Raw genomic sequence first — 11,329 nt, 5'->3', positions numbered from 1 at the left:
CACGACAGGGCGGGGCCCGGTGGGCTCCAGGAGCGCGAGCAGCGCCTTTCCCCATCCCATCACCGCTCCCCCACCGGCGGGCCATGGACCAAGCGTCTCCACTCAGTGTAGACCGGAAAACCCGAAGAGCCCCCGCGCTGCTCCCACCGCTGCAGCCCTGACGCTGCTATCCAGTCCAGCCCGCCCGTTTCTGCGATGGCCACAGCATGGCGTCTGCCCACAGCCAACATGGCGCCGACCGCCCTTCCGGCGCAGCCCCGCCCCCCGCTCCCGGCAGGCTCCGCGCGGGGCCGGGCCCGGAGCTGCCAAGATGGCTGACTTCGAGGAGCGGGTGTCGGATGAAGAGAAGGTAGGGAGGGGGTCGTGGCTCTGCTGCGGGATGGCTCCGCTGGCCCCGCAGCACCCGCGAGAGGGCAGCGAGCGGGGGGGAGGACGGGGAGGATCTCCCGGTGCCGGCGAGCCGGTCTCCCTCCGCCTCAGGGCGGGCCCCCGCTACCGGCTGGGCCGCCGCTGTCCGGATGAGAGACCGGCCGGGGATCGGCGGTTGCTGGTCAGCGCCAGGCTTTGGTTTTTTCCATTTCCGTATTGCGTGGGTGCAGCTCAGGTGCCTCGGCGCGTCGTTGTGTACGGAAATGTATTTGCTGTTCCTGGGCTTTCGTTTCCCATCTCAGCAAAGTTAGCGGCGTCTTCTGAAGGCGCTGAGCAACCTGTTCAGCCCCAGATCACCCTCAGAGCGTGTCTGCACCTTCTCTGCTTGCCCCGACTGCCGACAGTAACTTCGAAGTAGATCCTACACATTATGCTGGCTGGAAGGGACTAAGCAGGAGCAAACGGAGCAGTATTTATTTTAGGGAAGGGAGAAATGAACAGATTGTTCCTCTTGCGTGGGAACGTGGGAAAATTCCAGCCCTAAGAAGCAGCGCTGAATTTCGTTTAACAAATTAAGAGGTCGCCTTTTCTGCCAAGCAACCCCAGTTACCTACAAAAGGTAGTTAAAAAATCCACCGTTACTCTTTCTCACATCATAAAAATATTAGATGCAGGGTTTTTTTCTTAACGTTCTGGAGGGAGCGTTAGGGTTCAGAGGTCGTCTGCAGCCTGCTTTCAATTTTCTTTAGCTTGCCAATTTCAGCTTCCTTACCCTGACTCCTCCTGAAAGGAGTAGATAGAGCTTGGAAGGTGCAGTTCATCCTGTAGGTGATATTTTAGATGACATGAGCATTGTGTGAAATGAGTATTCCAGGACAGAATTCATAATGGCTTTTAGCACAGAACTGAAATCTGTCCAGTGCTGTATTAAATATTTTACACCATGCCATTTGGCTGAGTTGCATTTGAACTGCTAAAATTGAAGCAATCCTTGCATTTGATGTGAGAAGCTGAATCTTGGGGGAGTTGGGGTAAGTAAATCACACTTGGTAACCCAGCAAAGCCTTAAGGGGCTGGGAACAGAACTGTAGTCCCTGTCTGGGTTTAACCTAGGCTGAATATTTGATCTGGAAATAAGAGTCAGAGAGCCTGGGGTCACTTGATGTTTTTTTCTTCCTGCCTTGGTATCCATCTGCAGTTCTTCCAAAGTGCTTGCCAAGGATATTGTCCCTCAAGAAGAGGCTCCTCCAAAAAACCATGTGTGCCCAACTACTTTATTTAGTAGAGCAGGTGGGATTTTGCTTGAAATTGGAGCTTTTATTGTGCTTCATGCTCCATGTCTTTCTTGACACAGTGCTATCAGTAGCCATATGATTATTCCAAGAAACAACAAAATTAAGGCTAGCACAAGATATCTAGGGTACCACTGGTTTCAAAGACCCTCTGTAGTTGTAAGAGGAGTAACAAACTCAAATGTGTCTGCTAGCAGATCCATAGTTGAGTTACCATAGCTTCTAAGCCCAATAAGACCACAACAGAATTCAACAGCATTCAGTAACTTGTTCTTAACCCAAAGAAACGACTTATATGCCACATATCTCACAATCTTGTCTATCATGCAGGAAACAGCCCATCTGTAGACATTCACACTGATAATAGACGAAATAGAATGACTCAGAATCCAAAACAGCTTCATTTTGCTTCCTAATCTGAGCAGAAATAAATCATACAAGCAATCAAGCCCCACGTTGGGCGCCAAAAATAAAAAGTGTGTCGGTGTGAGCTGAAATTCCCCCCCCACCAACAATAACCAGGCTAGCCCAGTCTGGAAGCAAATGAAAAGCTGTATTTACAAGCAGAGTCTAAAATCTACAATGAAATGCAATGAATCTGTACAAATATACAAAATTCACAACATTTACAAATATATACAATCAACAGAAAAGCACAACCGATCTCCCTTTGCTTCCCCCCAAGGGGACCCTCCCAAAGGGGCCTCTCTCTCTCCCAGGAGCTTCCCCCCAGACCCCCCTGGACAGAAAGCAGAGTTAGTTAGAGCAGAAAGTTGTTAACTTAGCTGCCAAGGTCAGTGTGTGTTATCTTCAGCCAGAAGAGAAGAAGAAAAAACCAGCAGCCAGACAGCCCAGCAACTGCCCCCACTGCAGAATGCAGAATGTGCAGAGTGCCCACTTTGTTTTGGGTAATAGTTCTTAAACATTTCTATCTATCCAATGGAAGTGTTTAGAACAATCAGTATTTTGCCTTCTTACACCCAATAGTGACTTATTTACATTCTTTCACTTTCTCTGTTCTGAATTTTGCAAGGAAAAATTAAAAAGACAGTTTCAAACCATCACACTCCAGCTGAGGCAACTGAGCCTCAATTTGAAGGCACTCCGTGCTGCACAGGTAGAAGAGGCTTATGTATGATTCTATGATCTCGAGTGGGGATCTGAAAAAGAAACTTGCTGCAGGGATTCACTATAGGATCCATTTAATAACCATTGTAGACCCATCTACAATTGCTTCATTTTTTAAAGTCTGACTTTACCAGTGCTTTAAAATAAAGCAAAAGAAACAAAAAAGAATCAATAGAGCAAAGTTAATTTATTACATTCCCCTCTAAGCCTCACTCTCTAGTCCCCAAAGGCATTTTTTAGGTAAGCTAAGGGATTCCTTTTAGTTCAGGGGTTGCTACAATGTCCCCTGTTGTCTGCTGAAGCTCATTCTGCTGCTCACATTTGAGCAGCTTCCCTCTCTGAGACTTTCCCCATTTTAGAAGCAGGAAGTTGAGTTTTGCTGCAGAGCTACCTGAAATGGCAACGATGGGCAGGAAGTAGGTCAGACTGCAGAAAGTCTTCGTTCTGTGCTCCTGCAAACCCAACATCCTGCCTCCGAGCTGTCACCCCTTGAAACAAAACAACTCCAAAACCCAGCAGCCGTTGGCATTTAGAGTTGATTAATCTGCAGCTTCTGTCTTGCACTCCGCTCCTAATTTCAGCAGCTTGACTTAAAAGCTTTGTATTTTTTTATGGCTTAAGTCATAAAGAATCTACAGATATTTTTTGGGAGTAAATGCTAATCTGGAAGATGATCTATTTTTGTCTGAAGCTCAAGCCAGTTAAGGCACAGAGCTGTTACTTGATCCTGTTGGAATAAGGCAAGAGGCCCTTTGTTTGGGAAGGTGGTTGGTTCATTTCAGGGCTTGCTTTAAGTCATTATGTGACAAGCAACACAAACAATTCCTAATTAAAACAGGGAAGGCTGTTGAGAGAAGCAAGTTATTTCCAGCTCTGGCAGCTGAAGGAGCTGGATGGATGCACGCTCCTTTGTCTTACTGCTCAAGATGAAAAGTGGAGAAAGTAATCAGAGGTGTAAGGACTCTTCTGCAGTTCCTCTTGAGTGAATGTCTGGCTGAGCAAGAAAGGCTGCAGCACAGCTTTGTTAGCTGAGCTTGATGGAAGAAATGGGATGGTTTTATTACTCGTAGGGAGGGGTTTCATTTGGTGCCATTCCTGTTTCAAGTCTTCCCAGGCGATTCTGTTCCCTTTAGCCCTGTAAAAAACATAAAAGATTTTATTATGACCACCATAAACTCTTCCTAGTTCCAGCAGAATCAATACCTAAATTCTAACAAGGCAAGATGTGTGGTGTTGTTCAGAGCACTGTGCAGCTTTATTACTTTAGAATCAGAGAATGGCTTAGGTTGGAAGGGACCTCAGAGATCATCTCCTCCAACCTCCCTGCCATGGGCAGAATGCCTCAGGCTGCTCAAGGCCTCATCCAACCTGGCCTTGAAGACTCCCAGGAAGGAAGCATCCACAACTTCCCTGGGCAACCTATTCCAGAGTCTCACCACTCTTGTGAAGAGCTTTTACCTCAGCTCCAGTCTAACCCTGCTCTCCCTCAGCTTCAAGCCATTCCCTCTTGTCCTGTCTCTAGACACCCTTATGAAAAGTCCCTCTGCAGCCTTCCTGTAGGATCCCTTCAGGTATTGGAAGGCTGCTGTTAGGTCTCCCTGGAGCTTTCTCTTCTCCAGGCTGCACACCCTCAGCTCCCTCAGCCTGTCCTCACAGCAGAGCTGTTCCAGCCCTTGGATCATCTTTGTGGCCCTCCTCTGGACTCACTCCACAGCTCTGTGTCCTTCCTATGCGAGGGACACCAGAACTGGAGGCAGGTTTGGAGGTGAGGTCTCAGCAGAGCAGAGTCAAGGGGCAGAATCCCCTCTCTTGCCCTGCTGGCCACACTCCCCTTGATGCAGCCTGGCACTGCCAGCTCATGGTGAGCTTCTCATCAATCAATACTCCCAAATCCTTTTATTCAGAGCCACTCTCAACCCACTCTGCAACCAGCCTAGATTTACCCAGCCCAGATACAGAAGAGTGCCTTTTTCTTTTCCAGCTTCTTGAGTACATTTGGAATTATTCTGCTTGGCCACACTGAAAAAAAAGTCTTATGAGATTATTTCAGTTCTGAGAGTGCAAGACTGGATTCTCCCTAAATTTGCTGCTTGCTGTCAGTGTCAGAGCTGGGTTTGTTGTTGGGTTGTTTGAATGGAGGGTGCAGTGTGCAGCTCAGTGATCTTTTGTCTTCAGTTTCACTGCTCTTCTCCTTCCTCTTAGGTGCGTATAGCTGCAAAATTCATCACTCATGCCCCCCCTGGAGAGTTCAACGAGGTGTTCAATGGTGAGTGGCTGAGGACAAGTGATCAGTGGTGTTCTCTTTGTGTTTCACCTCTTGGGAGAGTCTAAGGCTGTGCCCATTAGCTTTGAAAGCTTAAGTGTTGAGGGAAGAGGAGGCTGTCATTCCGTGACTGCACCCTCATGACATGGTTGAGGCGTTTGGACGTTGCCATTGGTGCAGCTGGCAATGAAATGCATCAAGAGAAAGGTTTGATCCAACCTCCAGTAACCAACCCCAAGCTCTCTCCTCTCCAGATGTCCGGTTACTGCTCAACAATGACAATCTTCTCAGGGAAGGAGCAGCACAGTAAGTACTGAAACCCCAAACACAAGTCAGGTTGCCATCAGAGGTGGCTGTTTCCTCACACCCATCACCCCAGGACAAAGCAAGCCACGTGTTGTATTGAGAGCAGTCATCTGCAGTTCCTTATCCTCCACCAAAATACCCAAGGAGAGGCTTGGGGATTCTTTTTGAAAGCCTTAAGTTGGAATTTGTGCTGTTGAGGCTGCATAAAACTGACAGGAAAGGCACCCTGCCAAAAAGTTCAACTCTGCAGCAGCAAGTCTGATCTTGTTAAAGCATCATTTGTCAAGCAAGTGAAGCCTGAAATCCTGAGTAATCCTTAGTGAAGTTCAGAAAAAAGAGCTGCCCTCAGTAAAAAAGCTTTCCAAAGACCTTGTTTATTCTCACAGTCTCATCAGGAGGTGCTTGAAGGTGATGCAGATGAGCTTTTTGATGCTAAGATTTGACTTCAGGCTAGGTGACCTGGCAGTCAGCAGGTCTTTACAGAAGAAAATTGTGTCAATATTAGCCTACTGGTTTGTTTACCTTGCTGCTGTCTGAATTGTAGCTGGGCTGTTCCTGCTTTGCCTTGGCTTGCTCAGATTCCCCCAGGCTGCCTGCTGTTCTGCTTTTGAACTCTGTACTTTTCCTGCCCATCACTAACCAAACCTGGTTTTAGACCTGGGGTTTTTACAGCTATTGTCAATAAAAGGTATTGAAAAGTCATTTAAGAGTGCTCAAGGGGATTATTTGCCACATTAAGCTGATTTTTTTCTGTAACATAAATCACACCATGCACCAATTTGAGTCAGGATAGATGTGCCTGTACAGCTAAAGTTCCCTTCATGTTCCTTTCATTCCTGACAGTGCTTTTGCACAGTACAACATGGATCAGTTCACTCCAGTGAAGATAGAAGGGTATGATGATCAGGTAAGAGAAAACACTTCCTACACTTGGTGTGTATCACTGCCAAACCAAGACAAATGCTCTTTCATCAAGATGCTGACTAATTTCATTCTACTCTCCTCTCCTCCTTCCTCCCCCCCTATCACTACCAACATGTTCTCTTAGAGTATTGTCTGACACTGCCTAGAAGCTCTAATTCATTGTTCCTTAGTAAAGCTCTTTGCTGAAGTCACTGAAATTCCACTTGGAGTATGAATTGTTAAAGATTATTTAAAGCTCAATCAAAAATCCTTATGCTGCTACCTGCTGACACTTCCTCCTAGTGATTGGTAGCAGATTCTTAGTAGTAATTTTTTTTTTTTTCATTTTCTGCCTTTTTTAGTCTATCCCCAGCTACCCCAAACCCCACATTATATCTTTGGTTGCACCAATCTGATACCATCCAGTCTTATGCCAGCAAAACCAAATTTTTGGTTGAGAACAAGCAGCAAGTGCTCCCAGAGCTGCAAAGCTGGCCTGGCCATCTGCTCTCTTCTGGGAACCAAGCACTGACCCAGCTTCTCTGCTGTCCCAGATACATTCATGGCAGGCAGATATTTTTTTTTTAAGAGGACTGTCCATAGAAATAGCTTTGGCAAGAGCAAGTTGCAGTACAGCCTGCAAAAACAAATATAAATAAGAAAGTCAATGTTTGGGAAGCCAAAGAGTTGTGGTAAATAAGACACAGGAGAGGGGAGGCTCAGTGTTGCTTTGCTGTGTACTTTAGTGGATGTTAGAAGTCTCTGGACTCTTCTTGACTAGGAGAGCTACTGTTACATGGACTGTGTCACTAACTGGTCAGAATAAAATTCTCCATTCCATTTAGAAATGGGGGAAGAAAAGAAGCAAAAATAACTTTAAAATCACCTGTTTGTATTGTAGGGATGCCCAACTTGAAACTAAATATATCCATTGGTGTAGTAGGGCCGTTTCTGGGGGAGAAGACCAAGAGTGCTGTCACCGTGAGGAAGGGAACCTAAAGCCTTTTCCAAGTCCTTATGTGTGATGTTATAGCTCAAAGAATCTTCAGGAACATTGATCCCTCTTCAAACAAACTGGGGGGGAAAAAGCAAACCAGCCCATTGCCAGCAGCATAACTTGAGTATCAAGTATCTGAATTCCAACTTCTTTTCCAGGTCTTAATCACAGAACATGGTGATCTGGGCAATGGCAGATTTTTAGACCCAAGAAACAAACTTTCTTTCAAGTTTGATCACTTAAGAAAAGAAGCAAGTGACCCCCAGCCCGAGGACACGGAGTCAGCCTTGAAGCAGTGGAGAGATGCCTGTGACAGTGCCCTCAGGGCTTATGTGAAGGATCATTACCCCAATGGCTTCTGCACTGTTGAGTATCCATCTTCTTCCTCCTCAAGTTCTCTGCTCTGTGGCAGTCAGGACCAGGAATGGGCTTTGGACTGCCTGAGCTCTCCATCCTCGGTGGTGTCTTTGACTAACTTTGGAATAACCATTTCCAAAGAGGGTGCAGATACCTCAGCATGCACACAGTGGCAGAGGTGTGTCAGACCTTGGTTTTCATCAGGTCATGACTGCCAAGCACCTTGACACCACCAGTTAATAAAAAGGAGGCATTATTTGCACCTAGGTGCAAGAGGAGGTGTTGCACAGCGTAGTTGGTGCTGGCATGTTCCCAGGCAGCTACCACAATAACAAACCTCCACAGTGCTGCCAAGAACACAGCTTGAGAATGGCTTTCCTCAGCACTTGGGCCTTTTTAACTCTCTTTCTAAACACAGGTTTATGGTAAATCTATAGATGGGCAGCAGACAATTATTGCCTGTATTGAGAGCCACCAGTTCCAGCCCAAAAACTTCTGGTAAGACCATTTCAACACTGTCTGCTTCCTTCCTTTGCTAGTCCTCAGATAAACCTATCCCCTGTGTCCTCTGAGACAGTCTGGAGGGCAGGTAGCCTTGGGCTTCCCAAGAGCCATTCTGTAGTCTCTGATCCCCTTCTAGCACCTCCCTGAAGCTTTTGGTGTGGCTCAGTGACCTATCCAGAGAGTAGCAGAGCCAGACAGAGCCCCCATGAGCTGTTCCAGAGCACAGGGAGGTGAGCTGCTCTCTAGAGCAGCTGCACTGGGTTCAGCTCTGCTTCAGACATGGAATTCAGTGCCATGGAGGGCAGTGTAACCCTGGTCGGAAGATGACAGCAGACACAACTTGCTCTTGGTGGTTTGGTTCTGTTTGTTGCTAGAGCTTTGGGGAAAGAGTTTTGCCTGCTCTGCTTGTTTCCAGGAATGGCCGTTGGAGATCAGAATGGAAGTTTACCATCACACCACCCACAGCTCAAGTGGCTGCAGTGCTCAAAATCCAGGTGAGTTAAATCCTTCTGGCAAGAACAGGAGAAGCTACCCTGTGCTTCTCTTCACACAATTCAGCTTCCCAAGTCAGTTGATGTCTTTCTCAAGTCAAGATGCTATTAAACTATGCAATCCAAGAGGCTGATTGTTAAATCTTGTGGTTTGGACATCATCTACAGCCTGGCCTGTGGTTTCTTACCCTATGTACCTCCAACTCAGCTTCACTTCATAGGGCTAAAACCCTACGCCATGAATTCTTTTATAATTGCTCTTATTTCAGCTCCAGATGTTTACTGCGTTAACATAATCTTGAACAGTCTTGACAAAGAGTGAAACCTTTTAGCAAAGCCATCCTGCTTGTAGCCTCCACATAAGCAGAGTGGCACAACGAGGCTGTTGGGCCATGCTGGCAGCTTTTGGGGGCTCTAGGGGCTAAGAAATGAGTGTTAATGAAGCCTGCCTTTTTGCTTCTCTCCAGGTTCATTATTATGAAGATGGCAACGTTCAGCTGGTCAGTCATAAAGACATCCAGGACTCTGTACAGGTCTCAGTAAGTGTGCTACAAGGTTTTTTTAATTAATGATCATAGAATCATAGAATTGTTAGGGTTGGAAGGGATGATCTAGTTCCAACCCCCTGCCATGGACAGGGACACCTCACACTAGATCACATTGCCCAGAGCCACATCCAGCCTGACCTTAAAAACCTCCAGGGATGAGGCTTCCACCACCTCCCTGGGCAACCAGTTCCAGTGTCTCACCACCCTCATGGGGAAGAATTTCTTCCTAACATCTAACCTGAATCAACCCATTTCTAGTTTTGTTCCATTCCCCCCAGTCCTATCTACCTGACACCCTAAAAAAGTCCCTCCCCAGCTTTCTTGTAGCCCCCTTCAGATACTGGAAGGCCACAAGAAGGTCACCTCGGAGCCTTCTCTTCTCCAGACTGAACAGCCCCAACTCTTTCAGTCTGTCCTCATAGGAGAGGAGCTCCAGCCCTCATCACCCTCGTGGCCCTTCTCTGGACACTGTTTTATTCCTTCAACATCTCCTGAAGCACACACTCCTGTGACTACAGCCTCTTGACTTCAGTGTCATTTGAGAGTCACTAGTCAACGTGGTTGTGTTTAGAGTCATGTGGGAAGCCCAAATTTTCAATTGCTTCAGGTCAGAGCGTCTCAGACAGTGCAGACTGTTGGAAAGCTTGTGAGGCTCTGTTAAAGAGGACAGAATGTGTTCTATGTATCCATGTGCAAGGGAAACAGCAAGAGCTACAAATGTACCAAGGGAAAACAGGAAGTCCTGTCAGTACAGCAGAGGGAGCAGCAGTCACATAGTCCCTAATCTATGCTGAGATGCTCATCTTGTGCTCACTAGGGTGCAGCCCTGTCTCAGCCTGGAGCACAAGCTCCAGCCAGTACAGCTGTGAGGCACCCAGCATGAGCCTGCAGATATGAGGCACAACCTGCTGGGTGTTACCCACTTCATCCATACCCAGCCCGTTATTGGAGGAGATATCTGTTGTGTAGCTTTTGGAAGCTGCTCCTAACCATAAAAACCTGTTTCTCCCTTTTGTAGAGTGATGTCCAGACAGCTAAGGAATTTATTAAGATCATAGAAAATGCAGAAAATGAGTACCAGGTAAGCTCAGGGGTGGTTAACATGGGATGGAATCATTTCAGGCTCCATTCACAGTGCATGGAGACATGGACAAGTGACCTCATTCTGGTTTGGGCTGAATCTGGTGTGGACTGTAAGAAATTCCCTAGAAAAGGGCAGTGGGATTTGTTCAAAGCCTGTAGCTGTAAAGCTGGGCAGTTATCAGCCAGGTTTGCTGCTGGATAGGTATTTTAAAGGGTTACAAATGGTGCCTGGAACAAGCATGGGAGGGGAGTGGGCGAGTCTGAGTGTGTTCCTCTGTGACAGTTAAAAATAGGAGATTTTAACATGGAGATGTGTCACAAGTTTTCATAATGTCCCTGTGAGAGGGACTTGATACAGATGAGTGAAACACCTAAGGATATTTGGAGATGTGTCACAAGTTTTCATAATGTCCCTGTGAGAGGGACTTGGTACAGATGAGTGAAACACCTGAGGAGCTGCTACAGCCCCAGGGGTTGGACAGAGATCCTTTTACTCACACTGGTGAGGGGGTTGTGAGTGAACAGTGTATTTCCTTCACCTTGAGGAGAAGGGTTTGTGGTGTCAACACAGAATCCTGCTTCCTCACAGCTCCTTAGCCCTAACCAAATCTTCTTGCTGTTGCAGACAGCCATCAGTGAGAACTACCAGACCATGTCAGACACCACCTTCAAAGCCTTACGCCGGCAGCTGCCTGTCACCCGCACCAAGATTGATTGGAACAAAATCCTCAGCTACAAGATTGGCAAGGAAATGCAGAATGCTTAGCATGGGGATGAGGATGAGGAGACCTCCAGAATGTTTGTGTGGAAAAAAAAAAAAAAAAAAAACAAAAAAAAAACCAACAGCAAACAAACAAGAAAAACCCCAAACAAACAAATTGTGGTCCTATGCCAAGTAGATGGGTTCCAAACCAGTGCAGCATTTTTCTAGGGCTTTCAGTTAACAGGTTTTCTAGCCTCAGACAGAACTGTGGAACAAAATTGTGTTGTCTTCTGTGTTTTTGTGTTTTCCTGCCACATCAACTCCCTGCTGTTGTGACTGCATTTACTGCTAGGTCGTTTCAGCTACACCTCAGCTGTGGTTCAGA

The 11,329-nt window shown here is 46.7% G+C and overlaps 1 protein-coding gene across 1 annotated transcript; it reads left to right on the top strand.

The window, feature by feature from the left end:
• The first annotated feature begins 310 nt into the window (after positions 1-310).
• Positions 311-11,030, top strand: CAPZA1 (capping actin protein of muscle Z-line subunit alpha 1). Its single transcript, XM_054395845.1, has 10 exons — positions 311-349; positions 4,992-5,055; positions 5,307-5,358; positions 6,202-6,265; positions 7,417-7,623; positions 8,034-8,113; positions 8,535-8,613; positions 9,078-9,149; positions 10,177-10,239; positions 10,867-11,030. Exons 1-10 carry the CDS (start codon positions 311-313, stop codon positions 11,005-11,007), a joined length of 861 nt encoding a protein of 286 aa, XP_054251820.1. The 3' UTR covers positions 11,008-11,030.
• Positions 11,031-11,329: the final 299 nt, after the last annotated feature.

The sequence above is a fragment of the Indicator indicator genome, chromosome 35 (assembly GCF_027791375.1).
Source record: "Indicator indicator isolate 239-I01 chromosome 35, UM_Iind_1.1, whole genome shotgun sequence".
NCBI lineage: Eukaryota > Metazoa > Chordata > Aves > Piciformes > Indicatoridae > Indicator > Indicator indicator.
This window is presented reverse-complemented; position numbering and strand designations above follow the sequence as displayed.

Excerpts from the sequence above, each read along its gene's own strand:
- CAPZA1 (XM_054395845.1), top strand. The coding sequence starts at position 311 with ATGGCTGACTTCGAGGAGCGGGTGTCGGATGAAGAGAAG. Across the intron at positions 7,624-8,033 it reads ACCCCAATGGCTTCTGCACT|GTTTATGGTAAATCTATAGA; the intron begins GTTGAGTATCCA and ends TTCTAAACACAG. Across the intron at positions 9,150-10,176 it reads AGGACTCTGTACAGGTCTCA|AGTGATGTCCAGACAGCTAA; the intron begins GTAAGTGTGCTA and ends TCCCTTTTGTAG.